Source organism: Hippocampus guttulatus, chromosome 3 (assembly GCF_054856545.1).
Source record: "Hippocampus guttulatus isolate MCC_2025c chromosome 3, RoL_Hgut_1.0, whole genome shotgun sequence".
NCBI classification, from domain to species: domain Eukaryota; kingdom Metazoa; phylum Chordata; class Actinopteri; order Syngnathiformes; family Syngnathidae; genus Hippocampus; species Hippocampus guttulatus.
In genome coordinates this window covers 25700925-25727582 of record NC_141263.1, presented here as the reverse complement: position 1 = coordinate 25727582, position 26658 = coordinate 25700925, and the positions used below count along the sequence as shown (strand labels likewise).

General features: G+C 44.7%; 1 protein-coding gene across 2 annotated transcripts in view; it reads left to right on the top strand.

Annotated features, from left to right (window-relative positions):
• The first annotated feature begins 5944 nt into the window (after positions 1-5944).
• The window catches only part of nav2a (neuron navigator 2a), an 81157-nt gene continuing 60443 nt past the window's right edge, over positions 5945-26658 (top strand). For both annotated transcript variants that reach the window (XM_086107682.1, XM_086107681.1), the window contains exons 1-2: positions 5945-6689; positions 24671-24788. In XM_086107682.1, the coding sequence (XP_085963808.1) occupies positions 6486-6689; positions 24671-24788 (322 nt within the window). In that variant the 5' untranslated portion in view covers positions 5945-6485. The remainder of the gene's footprint in view (positions 6690-24670; positions 24789-26658) is intronic.

Sequence of the window (26658 nt, the reverse complement as noted above, 5' to 3'; positions counted from 1 at the left end):
TAATTATTTAGGTGTGCTGTCTCTTTACATTAACAAAATTTTACATCTTATTATGTCTGCTCTTGAGTCCAGTTGGTGTCTATTCCGGCCCGCTCTGGACAGATATTTATTTCCCTTCCGGAAAGAAAGCTATTCCAAGATTCCTCCTGTGGTCAGGACACACATGTTGAACAACCCACAAAATCCAGTGCAGGGAAATCACGTTTGGTGACGATCACCACGCACTGTCAGGTGGGGCCACGGCTCAGGTTGTTATATAATAGCGGTACCTGCCCATCCCTCGTCTTGTATAAAGTCATAAATATGTACAATATGTCCATACGTGTGCATGGCGTCCAGGTTTTTGAAATACATTGAAATGCCATTCATCAGTTTTAGCCCCGCCCCCCCCCCCTCCCCGCCCCGCCAAAATAAAACAACAAATGTGTTTTTCAGTATGAAAAATTGGCACTCTATATTTTTTTACTGTTGTGGATTTTCAATCCCACATTTTTTTTCAGACCATTACCAGTACTCACCGATACTGAGTACCGATACTTCTAGTAGGCTTGATATACTGTATAAAATGTCATTTAACACAATGACCAAATATTGTGAACAAAAACCTTTCTTTCTGACACACATCACAATCACGTTTGGTGACGATCACCACACACTGTCAGGTGGGGCCACGGCTCAGGTTGTTATATAATAGCGGTACCTGCCCATCCCTCGTCTTGTATAAAGTCATAAATATGTACAATATGTCCATACGTGTGCATGGCGTCCAGGTTTTTGAAATACATTGAAATGCCATTAATCAGTTTTAGCCCCGCCCCCCCCTCCCCGCCCCGCCAAAATAAAACAACAAATGTGTTTTTCAGTATGAAAAATTGGCACTCTATATTTTTTTACTGTTGTGGATTTTCAATCCCACATTTTTTTTCAGACCATTACCAGTACTCACCGATACTGAGTACCGATACTTCTAGTAGGCTTGATATACTGTATAAAATGTCATTTAACACAATGACCAAATATTGTGAACAAAAACCTTTCTTTCTGACACACATGTGTGAAATTGCCCCAGTACAGTGTACACTGTTGGGAGAAGACTGACTTGATGTTTAAGTATTGATGGCTGGTATTGGCACCCTCCACCAATACACAATACCTTAAAATAATGTCGATATCAACCCGCTACCAGGCTGATACCGCCATCAGCGCAGGTACCGCTAGCAACACTGGTAACGGTTCTTGCCCATCTCTACTATTGACGTAAATGCATTTCACCTGGAGACAATCCTCTGGAATGATTCACTTTGTTTTATGTTTACTTCTTTACTACTTGAACTGCCCTCTATTTTGCCAAACCGCGACTCATTCCGTTCAACTAACAGAAGAGTCCTTGGAGCTTGTTCAACTGAGGAATAAAATAAAATTCACGTGCGTAGCCTTCTTCGTAAAACCGTTTTCCTTTGTAATTTTAATGAAACACGCCATCGCGGATGGTTTTGTTGGTTTAATGGGGGGAAAAGTCCTACAAAAACCTTGGATGTTTGTATGGAATCACATCTTCAAGATGTCGGAAAAGCTATTTTTGATGTCAAAAGAGCTTGGACAGCAATAGAACGTGGCCTTGGAAAAGGTGTATGAATCCAAAAGAGAAAAAAAAAAATAACGGTGACGCTTGTGACCTTGAGTAGCTCTGCTCAGCCCTGTTCTTTCACTCTGAGTTGACACACAGATAGACATTCATTCTTTGCTTCTTTTCTCTCTCCTTGCCCCGCGTTTGCGGCGGAGGGCTGCTGGCAGCCGGGTTGGTATCCGAATACGCTGCAGAAAACAGGATTAGCGTGGTGACGAGAGTGGGCAACACGGAACGGGGACTTTCCTGACCCGGCATGCTGGTTCAGAGGCAGACTGGACCCACTTGCTAAGCTCTTTAAAGGATTGCTTAGTGTGATAAAGAACACTCATTCTAATCTGATCTCCAGATTGCCGCCGTCAGAAACGGTAGATGTACATTTCAAGGCGCATCTGTTCCACCAAACTTGCCCCCCCCCCCGCCCCCCTCCCCCGGCGCCTCCCTGAGCAAGAGGGATAATTTGCCTTTTGGTTGAAGTCTGTAGCCAGGGACAATGTCATTAAAATATGAGCAGGAATCAGAGACAATCAAATTCTGCAGATGATTCAATTTTCACAATCACATTTTCTTATTAATGAGATCACTCGGAGATCTTTCAACTAATCTTTTAAAAATGCAAAAGGGTGAATCTAATGACAAAAATATGCTCTTGAAATGGTTTCCACGACTGAAGGTGCAGCGAGTGCCTGCAGCGGCGGCACGCAGTCTCTTTGTCACCAATTTATGATCAAACTTTTGGTTTTACGGGTTCCGGGGGGGGGGGGGGGGGGATCATTTAAGGATTGATTCCGAAGAAAATTCATTCTTGAAATCTTGAAACAGCATTGCGATTGCACCATTGCGACAGGTAACTCGGTTCCTGGTACCAGGTTGCATTCCCAGATATGGTGGGCATTCAGTGCCACAGGGATTGAGATGTGCCCTTGAATTTATGCCCACACTTAAATTTACAACAAGCTAACACGCATCCGCTTTTATTTCGTATCCAAAAAGCCCAGGCAGAGTGTCGCTTTTTGCATTGTAGTTTGACAAATTAGCATTTTGGCTGTTCTGTCTGCTCTGTACAGTATTTGTATGTGTGGGGTCTGTCACATTCAAGTCCAATTTCCCCCCCCGCCTCCGCCCCATTAAACTCATAAACGGTCTGGCTTCAATTTCCAATCGCCTCGACAGGTTCGTTTAATACACAAGCCCGCCGTGCCACCCCTCGATTAGAGACATCCTCTCAGCATATGCCAAATTAGAGGCTGTAATTGCCGTTCCGTTTCGCATCTCGTGGCTGATTTATTTCCATTGACCAAGCTTTTGAACGTTCAAACGACATGCTGAAAGACTTTTAAGAGTTTTTATTTTACGACTGAATAAAAATTCCATTCTGCAGGAAACGGACCCATTGGAACTAATTCCCCATCTTGAGCCAGTTGGCTAATTTTAAGGCTTTTACTTGTTGAATATGTTGCTCTTCATTCTTGAACAGTTTTCCGACCCTGGCATTGCGGCAGGTGTGTAACATCACATTTATTTTTATTTCCCCCTGCTGAAACTGTGTTTTAGTGGCTTTGACGTCATTGTCCAAGGGAGGAGAATTTATTGAATGGAAGCTGTGAGTAAGTGGTGCTAATCTGGGTGGGCAGCACTTGGCAGCAATTGCTGCTTTGGTTCCCTGCAGGCATGAACGGGCTGTAAACCTGAGCGGCGGCTCCCTCTGTGGTTTCCCTAAATTTTGGGCCAAATTCACCGGTGCACCGAATGCCTGTTGATCTTTATGAATCAAAAAAAGGGAATGTGAATGCTTACATCACCTTTAATATACTGGGTCGGTGTCTCATCTAATTCTTGTCAAGTTACAATGAATTTGTGCCCAAGGTAATTTAAACACATGCTGACACGGGGGGGGGGGGGGGGATTTAGTGTTGAATTTATTGAATTTGAATTTGTCGAGTGATTGCACGAAATAAGATCATCTGGCTCCAGATACGATTTATAACTACAGTTCTACACGATTTACAAAAACAACAACAAGAAAAGGGTTCCAATGTGTCACTGATTTATTCCATGTGAAAAATGGAAATTTTGGTACAATTTTTAGCCAACGTCATGGAAGTTGTCATCTTTGATTTGCTTTCGCGGGCCATTTAAAATGATGTGGTGGGCCACATTTGGTCCCTGGGCCTGGAGTTTGAAACCTGTGCTCTAAATTGCCCCCTTAGTGTAATTGTGGGCACAAATGGCTGTTCACCTAGGTATGCCCTGCCATTGGCTGGCGACCAATTCAGGGTGTGCCCCACCCGTGTTCGAAAGCCCTGAAACGAGCATACACCTAAAAGGAAAGAGGCCTGCAATGACTCAGAAGGAGGATCTTTTCAGAAGTTTGAACGCGGGATTATTTGATACGCCGCGTAATCTCTGTTGACAATATCTCCATAGTTACAGTCGTGCAGCGCACACACACCATCCACCCCACACAGAGGTTTATTATTCTAAGCAGGAATACAGAGTAAACATGAAGCAGGGTAGCAAAAAGTCACTGGGCGTCCTCGTTCCTCCTGTCAATAGCAGCGAAACCGTCTCTATTATTAGACGACGGTGAACTGTCATCAGCTACCTTCAAAGATTCCCGCATATCTTACATTCTGCTGCTTTGTTTTCCTGCTCACAGAGAACCGTGTTGTGATTTACTCGGGTCTGTGCCGTTACAGTGGATGATGGGAAAATAATGGAAGTTTCCCTTGCCGCGATGAGCTGCGCACGTTTTTCCCACTTCCCATTTTCCGAGTCTCATGTGAGGCTGGTGGGCGGCGAACGTACTTTCCTATGTGATTCTGTCAGACAGTTCATGTTTTGATCACAGGATATGGGTGTGTGTGTGTGTGTGTGTGTGTGTGTGTGTGTGTGTGTGTGTGTGTGTGTGTGTGTGTGTGTGTGTGTGTGTGTGTGTGTGTGTGTGTGCCAGAAGCATAGCCGTCACTCTCATGATGAGGTTACTCTTTTACTGTTGGTAAATAGTCATCGCTCATGATCATGACACGCAAGGTGTTTGCAGTCCTTTTTGGGGATATTCAGAACGTCCTCCAGTGTGATCCTTGCTTTTGCCCCCTCAGCAATTAGAAAACCTGATCTGGAAATCAGATCAACAGATTTTGGACGCTCACGTTCTCATCTCTCATCGCCTTTTTCACAAAATCCTGGTGATGATACATTTGGCATGTTAATCCTAATCCAGTTACAATAATCTGTAATTATGTAAATGCTAGCATCCCATTTGTGTGTGTGTGTGTGTGTGTGTGTGTGTGTGTGTGTGTGTGTGTGTGTGTGTGTGCGCGTGTGTGTGTGTGTGTGTGTGTGCAAGTATATACTGTATATATTACAGTTGCACAGCTATATATATATCCATCCATCCATCCATTTTCTGAACCGCTTTATCTATATATTTATATACACACACATTCATACACACACACACACCCACGCACACAGCTGTGCATCTGCCTGGTCTGACCACGGTCTACTCATTGGCCCCTGTGTGACAAAAGGAGAATCAAAGAGAGGGAACACAACGATAATTTCATTCATCGCGTGTTATACTCGCGATTCGGCTGCAGGGTAGCAAAACAAATCAGAGCAATCAAACATCGGTTTTGACTTCACTGATTAGTCCAATGTCTGCACTACTATGACTGAATTGACGCGCTTTGCGTGTGACGGTTGAGGAGGTATTTTTAGGCATCTCGCGTGCGTCTATTTTAGCCACTGAGGTCTGTGTTTAAGACGTTTTGTAAAACTTGTAATCTAAAGTGTCTATGGTTGTACGCGAGACCGCCTTGTCATTGTCCTCGGCTTTGACCACCCGTCAAACTGTTTTCTCGATTCTGGTTGTTTGAGTGGTGTGGTTGGAAGCAATCATTTTCTTTGAAATGATGATGTTGATATTATTTTTATTTTTATTCTTCTTTATTTTTTTCCAAAAATTTATGAGTGAAAAATGAATGGGGTCTGTGTGTGTGTGTGTGTGTGTGTGTATTTGCTCTCCTGACATATGTCAGTCCACATGTAAGCCACACCTGCTCCAAAGTGGCAAACAGCAGGGGGGGGGGGGGGGGGGGAGAGACAGAGAGACAGAGAGAGAGAGAGACGGGGGGAGAGAGAGAGAGAGAGAGAGAGAGAGAGAGAGAGAGAGACAGAGAGAGAGAGAGAGAGACGGGGAGAGAGAGAGAGAGAGAGAGACAGAGAGAGAGAGAGAGAGAGAGACAGAGACAGAGACAGAGAGAGAGAGAGTCACCTCCAGCGTGCTTCAGCTTGTGTTGTCATAGGCTGAGGAGTCACTCAAGCAAGCGTGCGCCGCCTCTGCTCCCTCCACTCGTCTCTGCGATATGCAGCCTGTCAGCTCATTTCCACCGGATTCCGACAGATGTTCTGCCCTGCCACTTGAAAGATCCACAGCTCTATGAATGATGCTCATTACTGGAGAGAAACGGAGGGCCCCGCGCATGGTCATCAACTGTGTCGACTTTGGATTCCTTCGAGTTTAAAGTTGGATTTTTTTTTGTTTTGTTTTTTCGATTCTGAACTTTGTGGGATTCTCTCCTATTTTGTTGACACCCCCTTAGTGTCCACTCAGGAAGGTTGGACATTTTATACTTGGTACTTACGTAAATAAGGAACTACAAAGCAGGTGGGCTCGGTGAGTTTGAAGCCAGTCGCTGCTTTTTGGAAACATTAGCTCACTCGCTGCCTTGCTGAGGTTCGACAGAAGGAGCCAACGTCCAGATGCCCGCTTCCTCTGTTGAGCGAACAGAAGTTGCTGAATCACACGGCAGTTGTCAAAGGCAACCCTGCAGCCATCATCGCTGCAGATAAGATGCCAGCCCTCCTTGCGGCCTCCAGCATGAAGTCAGGACTCCCCAAGCCGGTACACAGCGCGTTGCCTATCCCGCAATTCCCCAGCAGGTCTTCAGCTCTCACTTTGCCCGCGGCGCCGCAAAAGACACAAATTCCATCTCCGAGCCAGCTGTTGGGCTCGGGACGTCCACGAGGCCCCGTGGAGATCAGGCAAAATGCTCAGGTCAGGACAAAACCTCACACTTGTACTGGTTTTGATTTTCTCAAAGTGAGATGCGTCCCAGCAAATTACATCATCATAATGCACTGTGTATTCAAATGACAACAGTATGCGGCACATTCCCTTCACTGGCCCACTTTTGTGCATCTCTTAGATAAAACCCATGTAAAATGCAACAGCCTCAGGGTACTTTTTATGACGTTTGCAATGTTAAGATCAACAGGTTGCCGCAAGTTTTTTGTGCCTTCCGCCATTTAATTGTTTCTGCCTGTCACTATACGTCGCTGGGATAGATAGATGCACAATTATACGTCAATGCATCAGAAAGAGCCCGGTTAGGATCCTGATCATTTGAATCAGGTGTGTTGGAGGAGGGAAAGATCTAAAACGTGCAGGATAAGGGCCCTGGAGGACCGGAGTTTGACACCTGCGCGATCGGCAAAGTCATTTTCGAACGTTTTGGGGGGGCAAAAAACAAAAACAAAAAAACACCACAAATTGAACAAACAGGCAGCATCCATTTGTCTGAATTCAATTTTCGGATAACTATGACCTGGGTGACAAAAAAACCCTCCATCTACATCATGTAGAGGTTCATAAAAACAAACAAATAAATAAATAATTATTAGGAAGTACTTTTTATTTTGATCTTGTCACAAGAAAGTAAAAATGACTTTTATCCAGATATTCTATCATATTAGCATGCTAGTCTAGAGCTAAACAATATGAGATTTGTGAATGCGGTCGAATTGAGACAGACAACGGTTGGCCAAAATGGTTTCCGCCACTCAAAAAAATGTATGATGAGCCACTAAATGTTATGGCCAAGTACCTTGTAGCGGAACGCAAGACAAGGACAATCAGGTAAAATTTCACGTTTCTAAGTTTTGAGGAGGTTTTGCCATTTCAAAAGTTTGGCTCATGTTTTTTTTTTCCTTCTTTCTATTCATGCTAGTAGTAATGGTAGTGTCCTTTTCATTACAAAGCAGGCTGCCAATGCTGAAAAATGTTTCCCTGGACAACTTCAAATACTGATGACCAAAAAAAACCTTGTCACAATTCAAAGCAAACACCAGCATGGCTATCTCCGGAAGAGTTGCTCGCAATGTGTGTCTCTGCAGCCCAGGATGGCAGCATGTGTCAGCACGAGCGCTCTGCTGTGTTTGTTCAATGTTGGCTGCGCTTAGCAACCCACACACACAAACGGCCGCGAGGGCGGCTGAGCAGCCTTGTAAGGCATCGAGGAGGGGAAGGGATAGTGTGAGTGTGGATTGTGGAGCCAGTGAGTTCCTGCTTGGCCACGTGGCCGTAGAGTATGCAAGGCTGCGCTTTGTTTCGGAGACCAACATGTGATGACAACAAGGAGAATGTGGTGTCCGCTGATGCTGTCGCTCCTCTGACGGCTCATCACGTTTTCGCACTGACCTATTTTTCAATGACTCTCTTTCTCTCTCTCTCTCTCTCTCTCTCTCTCTCTCTCTCTCTCTCTCTCTTTCTCTCTCTCTCTCTCTCTCTGTGGCTCGAGCGCTCTTTACTGCCTCTCTCCATCCCCACGGTGCTGATAAAGCAGCCGTTTTCGCCCTCAGCCGGGTTAACCTTTGACATTGCTCGTAGGACCGTATATCTACTCGGCCTCTCACCGAGCTCCCGATTGCGCTGGTGAATGTTTGTTTATCCTTCCCTCGAGAGAATCGCAATATTGTGTTGTTGTTTTTAATTTTTTTTTTTTGTGGTATTTGTCACGGATTCTTGTGGGACAGAACTTATGCATTTTCTTGATGGTCATGGATAGATGGCATGATAGCAGCAATCGCTTACAGCATGGGTGTCAAAGTCAAGGCCCGGGGGCCAGATCTGGCCCACCACCTCATTTTATGTGGCCCGTGAACGCAATTCAATCATGTCAATTTCCAGGATGCTTGCTAAAATCAGAAACAAAATTTTCTAATTGCCATATTTAATATACGGTAATCATTTTAACGTTTGAGCAATCCATTATTCTTGACTTCTGACATCAAAATTAGCTATCCATCTATTTGGTGTTCGCTGTGTATGTAATATGTGGAGGTGCTTCAACATTGATATGGTTTTACAAAATTCACAGTCATAATGGCCCTCCAAGAGAAAGCGTAATTACAATGTGGCCCGCGACAAAAACGAGGTTGTCATCACTGGCTTGCAGAATGTAAGTTGAGCATTTTTAACTGCTTGGGGGTGCGTTGTGCATCATTCTGTTGGAGCAGGAAGCAGAAACCACTTTTAACACCCACCGGAGTGGTAAATACAGTCGACCGCAATCACTCCAATCACAAGTGGGCCATGCATTGAATCATTTCTCAATTTGATCAAACTTGCCTGCAAATATCAATGTTCTTATATAAAATAGATTGGGCTGGCCCACAAAGCAGCTGGTGCACTTGCTGCCTCGCGGTTCTGATGCTTGCAGTTTGAATCTCAGCTCCAGCTTCCTCCCGCATTCCAAAAAACGTGCAAGTTAGGTTACTTGAAGACTGGTACTGGTACGCAAGAGTGTGAATGCTCTACATGTGCCCCTGATTGGCTGGCAACTAGTCCAGGGTCAGCTGGGATAGGCCCCAGCTCACCTGCGACTCAATCCAAATCAATGAGCACGCGCATTCAAAAACAAACAAAGCAAATCAAACAAGTCGATCTCACTGGATGTCATTGGAAATATTTTTCCAGGTGGCTCTTAGAAAGTGTGGTCCAACCGGATGGTCGGTCAATATTGATGACAATCACCACATTTCATTGCTTGCAAAAGTGCAGACAGACTGCAGAGATCAACTCAACTTGACCGACCAACTTGGCATCCGTGTAAGTCAGCGGGATTTGCAAGGCACGCGTTTCAGCTGCAGGCATTACGAATTTTGCGAAGTGGTGGCTAATCATTTGTTCGTATCTACCGTGCCCCCAATCTAAACGTTATGTAACTGACGCCCATTATTCACCGAGCAGAGGTAATATTCTACGTACCATTTGGTCATTTGTACCAGTTTTTGAACAGAATGTCTTCGGATGGAGCTGATGAAACTGTTCAAGTGTAAAAAGAATTCAAAATTATTATTATTATTTTTTTTTGTTGAGATTTCAATGCTTCTCTTTATGCCTGCGTGGGTTTTCTCCGGGTACTCCGGTTTCCTCCCACATTCCAAAAACATACATGGTAGGCTGATTGGACACTCTAAATTGTACAGAGGTGTGAGTGTGAGCGCGGAATGTTGTTCGTCTCTGTTTGCCCTGCGATTGGCTGGCAACCGGTTCACGGTGTCCCCCGCCTACTGACCGAAGACAGCTGGGATGGGCTCCAGCACGCCCTGCGACCCATGTGAGGATAAAGCGGATCAGAAAATGGATGGATGGATGGATGCTCAGTGCTTGGTGCCCAGTGCTCCGATATGACACAATGTAGTGGACCAAAACATCCGTCAATCTCTTCCCATCAAAGGGCCGAGTGAACTCTATTCATCCAGAGCGCATTCCAGGACGGTTCGATTTAAAGCGTATATCATTCTCACCCAGCTTTGAACAAGTTTACTCTCATGTCACACAGTTGGACCATGCTTTCTGAGAACCACCCGTAAATATCGCCCACGTATAAGAGTATATATAGTATATATTACATACGGTATATATGAATGAGAAACACACAATAGAAAGCGCTTCATTGGAACCGGAACCAATGGAACGTGTCAAGAATCATCCGAGGGATTAGTGGAGTGCTTCCGCAGGCTTTTGCTCCCTCCTCCCAGCTGGATGGCCCACTTGGCTCCAAACCCGGCAACATGTTGTGCGCACCTGTAAAGGAGCACTTAATCCATGATTCCACCGGGGCATGTGAGGAGATCCCCTCAATGTTTACGAGCCAGAGAAGACGTCACTACCCTGAGTTATGGAGCCAATTTACATTGTCGCTTGTGTGAATTTGCACTTCCCTGTAGACTGAAATGCACTGCAACTTTGCTGCCCTCTGGTGTTACTTTTTGCTATGCACCTTACTACTAAATCTGCACATGACTGTTCAAGGTCACAGTTTTTTTTTAAATTCTTTGTCGATCCCTTCTATTGTCTCGTAGTCCTCTTAAAATCCGCATTTCATTTTTTTTAAATGTCTTAGAATAGATTGAGTGAGAAAAAAAATCAACGTCTTTTGAGATCAAATGTTATTTCAATTTAGAAATAAGATGCGACACAAACATTTGTATATTTTCACATAGGCTCTGTTAACTCTCGTTGAAAGCGCAGCATCATGAAAAAAAAACACTTGACACCCCCCCCCCCTCACACACACACACACACACACACTACCACGGGGAATGATTTGTCCATGTGACGGCTCGATAAGGGGCTCCTTTCTTGATTACTATCTTTTCAGAAAAAGCCATCGCCTGTGTAAATATCTGCTTTATTAGGGTCGCAACGAAGGGTCAATTCTGCCTGGAAGCTGAATTGATCCCACAATAACATTCATAACATGTAGCGGAAAGCTGAAAAGGGGTCATTGTTTGGTATTTACAAACGTGATCGCCGTATAAATGAAGCAGGACTGACAGGCCCACAGCCTCCATGCTACAGCAGACATATTAAAGTCACTTTTGTTTTATTTGACTGCTGGAAGACAGTGACACAGAGGTCCATTAATAAAACATCCTCCATTATTAGGGATGCGTAATTTCCTTACCTTGCCCTTCCACTCATTTAAATGATCTAAATCCGGCATGATATGACAAGGGACTAGATTTCCCTGGACGTACATATCCTATGACTTGTTAATTAAGTCATTATTTTTTAAACAAAGTTAATTATGGTAAAGATACTTGGAATATATATTTTTTAAATATCAATTTAATAAAGAAGACGAACAACATGACCAACCGTCAAGACTGCCCATTGCATTGTTGCATTTAACTGGGTGTTTTTGCATTTTGTGAGAGACTCGGGCTTGTGCTTCACTGAGGATCTTGATTATTCTTGGCGGCAGCGAGACGACCACCGCGGCCAAGCTGTGAATGCTTTCCATCATATTTAATTATGTTACTATGATATTTTTTAAAGCACTCATTTTCTTGTTAAAAGAATGTTTTTGCAGAGGCTGGAACAGATTAATGGCATTTACATTCATTTCAATGGGAACATATGATTTGTGTGACAGAACATGTTAAACTCGTATGTAAAGGAAAGCCACCGTATTCGTATTAGTGTACAATATTTTTTTCATGGCCTGTACTTTTTTTTAAAATACAAAAACGATGGAGTTTTTTACCCAAACAAAGCCGATAATCATATTTACACTTGATTTGAAAGGATGTAAATGATCCAATAACATTTGGCTCCAGTCATGACCTCATCTCGGCCTAATGCGTCTCCATCAGATTCCACTTCCTGCGTCGCTGTCCCCTTGCCTTCCTGAGTGAAGTCATTGCTGAGCATAACTGTATTAATTAAGCTTCAGCATCTGCTTCTCCTGAGTCAAGCATCCTCTCATTGATCTCGCCTCCAAGGTGCCTGCCTGCCTTCAATTTCTCTCCTTCTCTGCTTTCCGTGCACTAAGTTGGCGCAGACAGGAGGGTCATTGTGAGTGGCGCCCACAGGGGAAATGAACTGTCGAGGCGCTTAAACTAACGCAATCAGCTCCATCATTGTGGAAAAAAAAAAAAAAAAAAAAGGAGTAGGGGCTTGAAGGGATAGGTCGCCGTGGCTGAAGTCATCCTCCCCAGAGGCCCGTGGCCAAGGTCACCTCAGGCCGAGAGACTCCTTGTAAACCGATATGACCTCTGCAGTTAGAGCTAGCAGAGACCTGGTGATGTCAGTCTGCTGTTCCGAGATTTGATGCAGCAAAGCACTAAGTATCCGACACACTTGGGAATACCAACCAATAGCCTAAAATATATACCGGATGGTGAAAACCAACGCAAATCAGAATTTCAAAACATTAATATCAGTTTCTCTCTTCATTTGGAACAGGTTTGTTACTTTAAAGTCCCGAGTTAGTGCTCGTGAGTTAGGGCCCGTAGGATTTTTGTCAGGATAAAATGCCATCCAATTAATTAAAAAAGATACATAATGCATAAAATTACCCCCCCGTTCCCCAATGCATTTCAATGCTCGTCAATTATATGCCGATTTTTGCTATTCGTGAGCCAGCCTGGTCCTTATTACCCGTGAATAGCTGGGGATCAAGTGTAAATATATTTTTAAAAAATAACTTGCCTTGTGCAACACATAAGTGATGTTATAAGGACATTCATTCTTGTGAAATATGTATTTGTGTTTCGAGAATTTTGATTCGTGTCACACTTATATTCGATACATGTTGCACTGTGTTTTTATTTTGTTGCTTGTTTTTTTTTTATTTGGTTTTGATTTTTTTACTGTGACTTGCAAGTTGTGTGTAAAATAGTGGCATCCAGTGACAATGAGTTCCTTGCACAACTTGAATTGCTCACCTGTGCTTGTAAAAAATCTGATTTCTTTTGAATGGCAGGTTCGTAGAAGGACCCCAACAAATTTCATTACCAGGATACAAAGGTTATAATATATATGATTTAGGTAATACCAGTGTTACTTGTGCACAACTGTTGTAAATGGTTAGAGTACGATACATAAATGTTGACATAAACGGCATATCTGAAGGACCACAATGGGCCGATTTAATAATAAATTCAACTGCATTGTGCAATTGAAACCTTTGCTTTCATGACGACTTGATCTCACCGTGGCCGTTCATTGAGTGTATGCCGTCTCCTGGGCACTGAACCCGCAACATCCTCCAATCTGCAACTTTTACAATGTGTCTAATGTCCATATATTGCCCAGGGGTTTCCTGCCCTACATGGACCACAGATGTCCATCTAATACAATACGACGTGTTCATTGTTGCCGTTTCTGGGTTGGGGGGAGGAGGAGGAGGTCATTTTTCGCGTTGATAGATGTGAGCAATTACAGTCAATGGGCATGTTGATTGGTTCTTGCAGCAAGCGCCGTGAGAACGGACTGGGACCTTAGTTCGCGCGTGCGTGTTCATGTCTTTGCTCATGAAGCTTTCATAGCAAACGCCTTCTAAAAAAAATTCCAAAGGTTATTTTCAACATATTCAGTTTTTACCTCGACAACATAGTATCGCATGACAGTGAAAACTCGTTTATCGCGGGGGTTGCGTTTAAAAAAAAAAAACCCACGGTAGTCATCGGTGTAACTTGACGAGTCGACGAATGTTCAACAGCCTTTATTGTCCACACGTCCATCGCTGATGAACACCATTTTTGGGTGAAAAACGGTGACAAAAATATACAATGACACATTGTACAACATACCTTCGTGCATCTCAACAACGTTAACACACACACATTAGTCATGGCCACATCGCGTTTCCAAACAGCAATTTAGGAGTAATTAAAAGAAATCCAAGCTCTTGCTGTGTGCATCGCATGCTTTTCGTCTCTTTCCTCAATCTGACGGAACTCCGGATCAACATTCGCCACTTTCTGCTGCTCATTGCAATCCTCAACTCTTAACAGCAATGGGCAGAATAACCTAAATAAATGAGGAGTCTCTCGCAAATAACCTACATTGTCATTTTAACATTACCGTGAACTTAGAATCACGGCAGTTAACGTCAGCTTTATTTTTTTTTACAGTTATTACCCAATCCAATACTGTACTATAGAATGAAACCAAAGATTAAAACGTGATTTGTTCCAAACGTAAATTTGGCTAGCCGTACAGAGACTAATCGTGGAGACTGTTGACGTTGGTCCACAGTCCCTTAGCCAATCAGGACGCACAAAAAAAAAACAAAAAAAAATCTGTGAAAGGTGAACCGTGTTTGAGCGAGGGTTCACTGTGTATAAAAAAAAAACTTTGGCTTTCTCATCTTCAGCGATGTAGCCAACAAGTCTTATGTATATCATGGCTGTTGTAGACTGTATTTGACAGTTTTTTGAAACATATACTGTTGTAAATCAAGTATTTTATGTGACGGCTCGAGTTCTACCACCGTTAAGTGGACGCAAAGCCGATGCGGAGGAAGTCGATAAAAAGCACAGTTCGTGCTCACTTTGACTGTGAACATGTCCCCTTGCTTTTTATGTTTTGCTCCTTGGCCTCTGCGTGTCCATATGTCGAACAGCCAGGCAGCAGGGCCACCCCAAACCCTTTTGTCCCCCCCCCCCGTCCCCAAAAACAAAGACCCCCGCCACATGGGGTCCCCCCCACCCTCCTTTTGTTGCTGAAACACAGATTTATCTGGGACTGTGAAAGGCACCATTCCTGACCCATTCACTGCGGCTCTACTTAATGAGCTTGTTCAAGTCTGGGATGAAACAGTTAAACACTAACCTTAAATGCTGAAGTATTTTGTGGTTCTGGAGCCTTTTAAATCAACGCCGCTCAGGGCTGTGTAAATTTGACAAATGAAACAAAATGTCTGAAAACGTCATCTGCCCTATTGGGTTGTCTTGCAATTACTTGTTGTATTTGCATTTTCGACCGTTAATGTTTTGACCATCATGTTGACATCTCTTAGGCTACTCACGTGTTATTGCTCTTCAGAAAATGAAACCCTTTGGTGAGGTTGCTGTGCTCGTATGACATTTGGCACACACACGCTGGTGATGAAGACTTTGTTGGTCCTCTAACTTGCCATTTACAAGAAAACAAGGTCAAAAAGTGTTGTCAGTAACATGCAGATAGTTGAAGGGTAGTACAGCGTCCCCAATAAGATCTTCAGCTTTTTAAAGCGTTATTTTTAAACACCCTTGACCATTGCTTACAATGCTTGTCCTGCTCGATAGCTCGCGTCGCAGCATTTTTGAACGCTTTACTGTTTCCATAAGTCAATTGGACTGCGTGAAATACGTCGCCGATAATCAAAAGTCTAAAGATTCTCCAGTCTGCTATTTTAGTTTTTCCCGCGAGGTTCCAAATTTCAGGATCAACGTTTATTTGTGGCGTGACTGTTATTGTTGACTTCCTGATGTTTATAGCACTTTGGTTCAGCCTGCTGGAAGTGATCAAGCGTCCCCCTTAGTGTGGGAACTTCGAGTGAATCTTGGGCCTTTCCCCAAATTTTAAATTCAGCTTGTCATTTGTGGTTGGTGGCATGCTGGGTGTATGTGTGTGTGTGTGTGTGTGTGTGTGTGTATGTGCGCGCGCACACAGGGGGCTGGAACAGGCTCAAACGGAGGGCGTCCTTGTGCTGTTTGACACACACACACACACTCACACGTTGGGAAAATCTTTTGGTGACGAGCGCTCTGTTGGCATCCACGAAAATACGCATCGGCACAGCTGCAGTGTGCTGCGGGTGTCGGCCGATCAGAGAGCGGGACGCTGCCGCTCTGGTAGGAGAAAATAAATCTTGGCTCGTTTTCAAACTACAGCACCGGTTACGAAATAATAAATAGAAAGGAAACACTGTCGAGGTTTTTGAGGTTTTGGCCTCCGTGTGCCTCACGATTCAGTTTCTTCACTGTTATCAAGGGTTCACCAGTCCTTTTTTTCGGTGGGGGGGGCAGGGGGCGTTCTCTTCACTTTTTGGCCCCCGGAAGGGCATGTTCACCGGGGGAGGGGTGGCAGGAGGGTAAGAGGTCTGTCCCCTTTTCTCTCTTTCTCCTCCCATATGACCAAGGGTCCATTGAAGAGCAATGCGACATTGTGTTGGCCGTGGGTGTCCTCGGAGGTGGGGGGCACGGTGCCGCATGAAGGATCCACTCCTCCTTCCTCTTTGAGTAAATTTGCTTTGGCCGCCTGTCCGAGTGGCAGCAGGGGCCACATCGCTCCTTTTGATTTCTTTTTTTCTTTTCACTTTCTGTATTTATTTTTCCCTCCGCGAGGCTACATATTGGAGTGGGTGGAGAGAAGCTGTAGGTGCTTAGCCACTCCCCCCCCCCCCCCGCCACCCCTTCAGGCTTATAAAGACCTGCGGGGGGGCTCTGGCACACAGCAATGAAGTCCTTTCCACAAGGTGCATTCGCTCATGATTGTTTCTTGGTCAGACCTGCAACTTCTTTTTTTTTTCCCTGGATCTTGGATTCTTAGAATCTTTTCCTCATTTGCGGACTGTGGAGCTTTTGGGTTTTTTTTTTTTTTTTTTTTTGCTCATCTCTAAATATGAAGCAGTGGCACCCCGCTGTGATGGTTGATGCTTGGGCCCGCTCGGCCCGGCTGCTGTTCTCCTCCATGTGAGGCAGGTGTGTGCGTCTGTAAAAGAAAGTTTGTTGCTGTGTCGCTTGGAACCAAAGAACCTTACAATGAAACTGGTAGGCTGACTGCTTAACTCAGTACATGAATACGACAGTTAGTTCATTTTTATGGAATGTGATTTGAGTTCATCAGACATACTTGGACAGTCGTGACATTTTCTCGTTGGGGTCCGTCAATGTCTTGTGTGTTTCCATTATTACGACTTGTAACTTTGGAGCCTTGCATTTGTTTTCTTTTAACGTCTCGCTTCGCCAGTCTGAAACATTACAAGTTGTGGTTTTTGACTTGCAGGCATGCTATGGATTAGCGTCAGTCGTGCTGCCAAAAAGAGAAAAAGTCTCCGGGAGTGGTTTCACTTTCATGTTTGTGCATTTTCCATTGGAAGCATTTCTACCAAAAGGACTGCTTTGGTTTCCCTTTTGTGCAACGCTACATAGATGTTAAATATTGAACAGGATCTGGGACCTTGTGATAAAAACGGGGCAGGGCAGGTGTTTACGCGGTCATGTGGTGCGAGTGAATGAGAAAGCAAAGCTGTGGAAATCGCTGCGCGGTGCGATTGGTACGCTAGCAAGTTGTATGCCTCAAATTGTACACCGAGTATTTCCAATGGACTTTGCGTTTGTGTTCTCGCTCGCTCTCCCTCTGTGTGTTCCTCAGACGTTTGTCCTTATCTGGATCTGCCTGTGAGACCGCAGAGGAAGAGGAGATGGAAGCGGAGCAGGTTATTACCAGAGTCTAAAGATTAGTTGATAAGAGGGCCGCTTTAATTACGCACTGCTAGCCTCCATGCAGCGGGGCTGACGGAAGACTGGGTTGGCGGGCTGTGGGGTCAGTGTGTGTGTGTGCGTGTTGGTGTGTGTGTGTGAATGACAAAGAGATTACAAGCCTGCACACTTATTATGAAGTGCAGTCAATGTGCATAATCCTTTCTGCTCCAAAACTGACCGATTGGATGATTGACCGCTGTGGCGCTCATGCACCGCTCTGACCATTGCAGATAGATTGACAGATAAACGCTCCTCTGCGTGCGCTCGCTAACACGTTTTGAGGGCTGAAGTCGAGGGAGATGTACACTCGTGGGTTCTCCGCCGCGGGGACGTACAGGTGTCAAATGTAATCGATTTAATCGACAGCTATTTTTAAAATCGAGAAGTCGTCCCGACCCCCAAATTTGATTTCAGCCTCTCGCCGTTAACGATTCTCCGATTTCTGTCGCCCTTCATGAAAGCAGACTGACTATCGTTTGTATTGCATCAAAATTAGACATTTGCTAGCATCTGCTTTGACTTTGGAAAACGATGACCCAATCAAAAAGTGAATCGGTTTCAGAAAGGTTGGTGAGCATACCAGTCTGTCTCGTGTGATGCTTTTTTTTTTTTAATCACTAAACAATACCAAATAAACAACAATAATTGGTTCACGGTTAAAAATGTTTACTTTAGAATGCAAAATCCAATGTTATCTGATTGTTCGATGAATCAATCGAATAATCAGTTTAAAAAATCGAGAGTGACTGTCCTAAATTTTGTGTAACTTCAGGTATGACAATTAGAATGTGCTGTTCTGTTGCATCAAATCCAGCCGCTTGTTTTAGGCAACGCAGCTGTTCAGGTTTTATCAAAAGGAATGGAAAGGTTCATCTCTGGGAACAGACCGGTCGCAGCTGCCGGTGTCCCCATCACAAAAGGCATCACAAAGTTTTTCGATGCAAGTGACCGATGATGACGACTAAAAGCTTCACGCAACTTGGCTCCGCACTTTTCTCATGTTTCAGTCTCAGGGAGCCATTTACCCGAGAAAGACTGGTTCGAAAGTTTGTATGCACCTTGTGTGACAACTGACTTTTGGAGACCCAAAATACAAACTTTAAAAAGAAAAAGAAACAATTTGGACGTATCTCATCGAAAACCGAGGACATCGCATTCACTTCATGAGTTTCGCAAGACTCTCAATTGAGAAGCTGAAGCAATCGAGAAATGACGCGTCGGGTGCAAGTGTACCTATTTTGAGAGATACGTTTTCTTTCTTTTTTTCCCTCGTACCACAGCAGTTATTTTCAACCTAGTCTCTGAGCTTTCTGATAGATGCTTCCCATATTCCAAATTGCAACGGTTCGCGGTCCCACGCGCCCGCCGCGACCGACGTGTCTCACGAGGCCGCACAGCTTTCATGTGCCCAAGTCGGAGCGAGCGGTGACATGACGCTTCGAGCTCTCTGTGGTCTGGAGCCACTTCACAAGGATGCGTGTGTTTTCAACGGAAAACAGAAGCCCCACGCAGAGAAAGCCATGCTGATTCCTTGCTGGGGACAGAAGAAGAAGGAGCAGCGACTTGGGGGGGGGGGGGGGGGTGGGGCTTAGTGAGAAAGTAGACGATCCACTTTTTCGTGTCTTGAGAAAGAAGATGCTGCCTGCCTCATCATGCGACTACTTTGGAGGATGTTGACACAGATTGTGTTCAATGTTAGCAGTTCCATTCCATGCCGTATGTGAGGTTGTAAACTTTAACAGTGTTTGATGTTCGCATCTCCGTGTGAAGCGCTGGCAGCAATTCAGTGGGTAAGAGAGTGATGAGCTTGATCCCCAAGTGTTGCTCGGACAACTTTCACAAGGCGGTGCGGCTTACACAGATGTGTACCGTTTACTCGTAACACGTGACTTGTGGGTTTAGCGGTTGATGGCTGGAATTTCCCCCGCAATCCTTCATCATCACCGTGATCATTTATCAAGTCTGGGTGACTGACTTCATTTGAAGTGGGGATGAGTAACTCCATTCCTGGACGGCCACTGTCCTGCATGTTTGTCGGTGTTTCCGCTCCTCCAACACAACCGGATTCCAAATGACAAGCTCTGCAGAAGCCTTATAATGAGCCGGAGCATTCGAATCTGGTGTGTTGGAGGAGGGAAACATCGAAAACATGACACAACAGTGACGCTCGGGGATCGGAGTTGATCATCCCTTAGTTAGACCTTAGTCAGTCTGTGAATCTGTTTTGGTTTAAAAAAAAAAATCTATCTAATTGAATATCCTGAGCGCTGTCGAGGTGGCTAGCCTTTGTGTGACTTAGAGAGAGAGACAGAGAGAGTGACAGAGAGAGAGAATGACAAAAAGAGTGACAGAGAGAGAGAGACAGAAAAAGTGACAGAGAGAGAGAGAGTGACAGAGAGAGTGAGAAGCGGAGAGAGAGAGAAAGGGAGAGAGAGAGACAGAAAAAGTGACAGAGAGAGAGAGAGAGAGTGACAGAGAGAGTGAGAAGCGGAGAGAGAGAGAAAAAGTGACAGAGTGACAAAGAGAGAGAGAGTGACAGGGAGAGAGAGTGAGGGGGGGAGAGAGAGAGAGAGAGAGAGTGACAGAGAGAGTGACAAAGAGAGTGACCGAGAGAGAGAGAGTGAGAGGGGGAGAGAGAGAGAAAGAGAGAGAGAGAAAAGTGACTGAGAGAGAGAGAGAGAGAGATAGAGAGAGAGTGACAGAGAGAGAGACAGAGAGAGCGAGAGAGAGATAAAGCTGGTGTTGGCGCTTGCGAGCGTTAACTATGAAGCAGTGTAAAGTGGAGACATGACGAAACATAGACAGCAGTGTTGGGAGAGAGTCCGTGCCGGGCTGCTAAATATACACTTTGCACTTGACCTTCGTGAGGAAGCACTCATGTCTCTTTGAGCAGCTGTGGCATTTGCCTCGACCTGTCCTTAGTCCAGGTGACGCAAGGCAGAGTGCGGTGGACTTAAGGTGCCTTGCAGGACCAGCAGTCGCTTCTCCTGCCACAACTACAAAGTGGTAAGGAAGCCAGGATTGAAGGCAGAGCACAGATGGGAGGCGTGCAAGTGAATGGTTTTGTGTGGCGGCAGAATAGCAGAAGGGATTGATCATGTTATCTATGATAAGACTTTATGACAATGAAAGTGGTCAATCAGGAAATTGAACTATCACGCTATTGCGTGATAGTCCATTTTGCCTTCACAGCAATTATGGACCTGTGAGAGAGAGAGAGAAAGAGTAAGGGTCAGCCTGAAATAGAATTAATCGAGGGCAGCGACCATTTTTTAAAATAGGAACTCCCAGACGGAGGCAGGTAACCGAAACCGAAATGGAATTTGATTCGAGCTCACGACTGTCCAAATCGTGGCGAGTGGAAGATCGTCTGCGTTTCAGTTTCTAAAGCGCACTTGCTGAGAAAGCTGTCGAAGCAGCGACTGTTGCTGCAATGAACGCTTCAATGAAATGCTTTCGTGAGAGCAAGCCCGTTGTAGCCGCTTTGCTCCGTGTGCGTCGATCTCATGTTCGAAGATTACTGCATAATGGTGTGTTAAATGCAGAACTTCTAAGCTACTCCACTGGACCTTGAAATTAGAAGGACTATTATCCACAAAACTTATCACCATCATGGAATTCTGGTCGATCTGTTGAGGGAGAAGTGCAGGGCTGCACGCGTCGTAGCATAGAGGAATGTTTAGATGGCGCGCGCCATCTCCCAACGTGGGGTCTACACATGCATGAAAGCGACGTGAATCGTTCAAGTGGACACTGGGAAGGAGCTGTGGAGAATATTTGGCCGTTGTGCTAACAAATAAAGGAAAGGGAGTTTGCAAACTCGAACTGAGAGACACAGGGTGAGGTGAGTAGCAACGTCGATGGATTTAAAATGGAAGCAAAGAGAAAAATCATCCTTTTGTTCAGCCGTTGGCCAGAGTGCGGTGCGGGATCCTCGGGATTTAAATAAATTATTTTCAACTCAAAATACAAGCCTTTATGTGTGAGCTGTGTCAACGCACACATTAAGTGCCACGGTCTGACAACACTGCAGCTCCGTTTGCTCGTTCTGATGGGTCACCTGCCGCACTTGGGCGCTTTGTAGGTGCGACACAGTTGAGTGGAAATGTAACTTTTTGCGCTTGGCCGCTTTAACAATGTTGCTTTTTGATACACTCCCACAGATGTATTAATTTTAAAATGTGTGTCTTGTGGTGGCGGCGGCTTGCAACGGTGTTGAACTACAGAGCAGGTGCATTTAGCTGCAGTGATTTTGCGGTACAATAAGGAGATTTCTCCTCCCTTTGCTTCGGTCTCCCTTCAACCAAAGGGCAATCTTTGACTGGGCTGCCTGGTTTTCTTCGCTCATGCCAGGTTGACCCGCAGTGCAGCATGCATCATGAATCTCTGCGTGTCACACCACTTGGTGACTCAGCAAGTAGGGTTAGCGCGGCTGCTTGGATGTGAGGCCGATTTGCATGTTTGTGTCTGAATGAGGAAAGTAGACATTGATGAGTATGAGCAGGAATTGTTGTCCACTCGTCTTCCTGCTTAAAAAAAAATTGCATGTGTACAAAGCAAATACATAAAATCTACATCAGTGCAAAAGCTTTGTTGATAAATAGGAAAAAGTGCATGAAATGGGCACATTACACTTGCCACAAAATCTTGATGCGTCGTGTTGCTGGCTTTGTTAGTGGCAATAATTTCTTTTTAAAATGCTTAAAAAGACATTCATCATAGGTTGGGGGGGGCACTTTTTTTGTCCTGGATTTCAAAGCATTTGCACATGGAGATGGCTTCACTTCTGCTGACAGACGTTTCTGTTTGTTTGCAGCATAACAGCTAAATGCTGCGCCACCATGTTTGCTTTCAACTCTGGGCTCCGCTAATTGCTTTTTACTGCACTGATATTGCAGTCTACAGAGCTCAGTGCCCTACTGTGTTTACATTCAATGAACATTTCTTTTTGATGTCATCCTAAGTTCAACCATGAACATAAAAAAAAATGTACTCAATGCTTTTCTGTCACCTACTGCCCGAGACATCTCTCACCATGCCTCTCTCGTCTTGCAAAGAAAGCAATACTTAACCGAGTTTTAAAAGCCAAAATCAGTGATTTGCCCTTTTCTTTTGATTTTTTTTTCATCGCCCCCTCTGCCAGACCCGTACTTTTGCTCGCCCCCAGGCCATGTGAACCTCCTGTGTTTACTTACTCAGTGACTGACAGCTACCCATTTCACCTCGTTTTTAATTACAACTCAACCCCTCTATTTACCGGCCCGAACCTACTTCAAAGGAAGCCGACTCACACACAATGGCACGTGAACACTGGACTTCCTTTTGCCTCCATGAGAAGTCAAGTGTGTGATTTGAAAGCAGTGCGCTTAATCCTGCAGTGAAGGATTTATCCTACCCCGCATGCCACTCAACTCTTATTTTGTTTTTAACAGGCTGTTACGATTGAAACGTGGTCCCGATGGGTTGCGTGTGTAATGTGTGGTGTTGCGCCGCGATAAAGCGTGTGTGCGTGCAACATGTGAGCCGCTTTGATGTGCACACCTGTTGTGCGCCGTGACCGCAGCACTGATTCATCTGATGTGAGTAACGCCGCGGCAAAGCCGGGTTCTGTTTACAGTGTAAACAGCGCAAAATAAGGATCGCAATCGTGTCATACGCATCACTGTTCACTGTTCTGCGGCCTTCACGAGCCTTCGATTGCTGCACGCTTATTCAGCCTCATGGACTTGAATTACAGATTTAAGAAAGAAAATGCATGAGAACCACTGACCATTGACAATGGAGTGTTAAAGGGGAGGAGTCAGTATCACCTGTTAACTGGTCGTTATTTTGAAGGAGGGATGTGTTTTCCCAGGCCGATACCATTACAAACATTCACTCTATGACTGGGATGTCCAAAATACAGCCCGGGGTCATTTGCGGCCCACCGTGGATTTTTCTATGGACTGCGGCATATGTTAAAAATGACATTTGACACGGCCCACAAGGATAGTTAAAAAATAATAATAATACCGATATCAGGTCACTCAAAAATGACTGATTGCTTAAATGTCATCCGACTTCATGCGAAATTGGGAGCACCAAATTAGAGCATTTCATTCATAAAACGGGGCTCGTTTTGAACAAGCACTGCAATGTGACCGTACATTGAAAATGAATGGCAATTTCACGCATTATGTTTTTGTTGTTATGCATTTGAAGCAGATGGAGACACTTTGTTCCACTTGTGTGTGATATGTGATATTTGGTTTGAGTTGTTGTATTGTTGGCATCAATGTTAGCACAACGAAGCAAGCAAGTTGGCCGCTCCAAACCAGTTTGCGGTGTTGTTTTTACCTCATTTTCGACACCACTTATCCTATTCAAATGTCGTTTGTTCAATCACTTCCCTGTTTGTTGTGGTGTTCAGTACTTTTCCTTCAAGTTTTGTGTGTCTTTTTTTTCAACCTCCCCCAAATTGTGGAAAAAAAAGTTCAACAATCATCCATTGATGGGTGGGGGTGGGGATGATTGAAAAAGGAAAAAGTGAGTTTGCCGACTAATTATGAAGGCCGCTATTCAGATTATTCAGATGCTTGCTTTGCCTACCCCCCCCCCCCCTCCCTCCAGGCAGTGAAGGGTCTCTTTTTGTCCCCGGGGAGTGATGTCAGCGCGGCCCATTGAAAGCAGCCGCCGTGTGCGCCAAGATGAATGCCCTGGCTCAGCACAATGGCCCCAATTTGAATACCACGCCGATATATGCCGGATCGGGCTACAAACAAAAGAGAGAAGTCTCCTCTCCGCTCACTTCAACCCTGTTGTCATTTTATTAGCGTCATAAAACCGTTTCCGCCATTTATACCTAATGTAGTTTTCAAGTGTTAATGGGCTTTGAAAGACAGGCAGGATGTGACGATGTCGGGGCCCTCCGGGGATGGCTTCTTTTAGTTTGTTTTGGTTGCCTCATAACTGAGCGTTTGAGCAGCGGTGTCGCTTGTGTGTGTCCGCCCGCAGATCTACACAGACTGGGCCAACCACTACCTTGCCAAGTCGGGACACAAGCGCCTGATCAAGGACCTCCAGACGGATGTTGCGGATGGAGTGCTCCTCGCTGAGATCATTCAGGTCGTAGGTAAGAGAGACAACTTTTGAATTGACGGAAGGAATGTGGCACACTGCATTGTTGTTATTTGTAAGGCCACGAGTAAACGTTTAATCATCAAAATCCTCCCTTTTCACCAAGAAAAGTTGGCAACGGTTTGGAGAGGATTTGCTGTTAACGTATTATTAAAGCAAGGCAGTATCACACATCATTCACGAGGCAACTCAATTTGCTTCACAAAACCTAACAGAACAAGACCACAACGAATTTACAAACAGCTGAAGGCATGCATCCAAAGGCAAAGCAGAGAGCCCAGAAGTGTCTTACTTAGAATTATAAAAAGAGCGGACATTCACAACTATTAAACGCATTTACAAATAAAAAACATTTAGAGGGACTTGCAAGCAAAATGAAGAAATAAAAAGTTTATTTTCAAAGATTACTGACAGTGAAATTGATTTGAATGCTTACAGGACCTTAATCATACGTATGAGAAGAAGCATCGTATTTTTTTAACGTGAATTTAAAAGCATTTACATTTGGGGCTTACTTCACTTGCGTGCAGCATAACAGCTAAATGCCGCTCCACCGTTTGGTTTCAACTCTGCGCTCCATTACCTGACCCGAGTACGCAGACCTCAGAGCTCGACTAGACTTTGATTCAATTACAATTTCTTTCATGTATTCAGGAGCCAAACCATTCAGTGATACCTAGACCAGTAGCAGATCTTTAAAAATCTATTCTGCAGCTGACTGGAAGCCAATGTCAAGCCTGTACTAACTGCCTTACTGAGCAAGATGTGTTTACACGGTGCTTCTGTCTGTGAAAATGAGTTGCTGCATTCTTCTTTTGACCTTCGCCCCGTTCATGTTCGAATCAGCCCCGTCAGTTCATCCATCGCTCATGACTGTCATCTTGTCTGCCGCCAGCATTCAGTCTGAAGTAGGCCGGCACCAGCTGACCGTCGCTCAGCATGTTACAGCTATTACGCTGATTGGTTATTTCATACGATTCATTGGGCTCGATTTCTCAAGGAAAAGAAAGAGTGTCATTCTTTAGCGGGAGACTGCATGTGATTCTTCTTTTAGGACAGGGTCGCAATCAGAGCGTAGAATCGGGAATGCTGTTTGCGTCATGCATTTTTATGTGGCTTGCTTGGGGGCCTGGGGGGCGGGGCTCTGTTTGCATGACAAATCATTTGGGTCTGGCTGTGCATTTGTTATTCTTGTTTCAACAATCCAAAATATAATGTAGTTGCTATTAGCTCATGCATGTCTTTACTTGCATTCATTTGTTTTTCCCTGAAAGAATCCGCAAGTTCAACTTCAGGTCTCAAATTCAATTCTGTCTTGCCACCTGCGATTCGAGGACCTTAAACTATGATTGGCAATCCGAATAGGAAATTTCAAGTTACGTGATGCTCATCGAGCACCAGACCTCTTGTTGTCACCATCAAACCTCATCAAATGGATTGAAATCTACACTGAAAAATATACTGTGTTGAATAGCATAGAATATTATCATGTGGATCCAGATACCAGATAGCTGTATGCTAGCCTGCGATGCATTAACCTGCGTCACGGTCCATTTCTTTCTTAGACATTTCTCCGTCGCTGCAACATCTCTTCCCGTTGACATGAAATGTTTGTCAATGTGGATGATGATACTGTGTCAAGAATTGAAGCATTGTCACTTGATTAGCAAACATTTGGGCGGCGTGTTACCGGCAAAGTAGCTCTGGCCGGATGTTTGTCGAGTTACTTTTATGCTTATATTGCACCCGCAAACGACATGTCAGACTTGAAGGAGTATACTTCCGCGGGGGGGGGGGGGGGGGGGGGGTGGAACATACATGATTTCTGAGCCGCCCCCCCAACCCCTCCGCGCATGCTGCGCTGT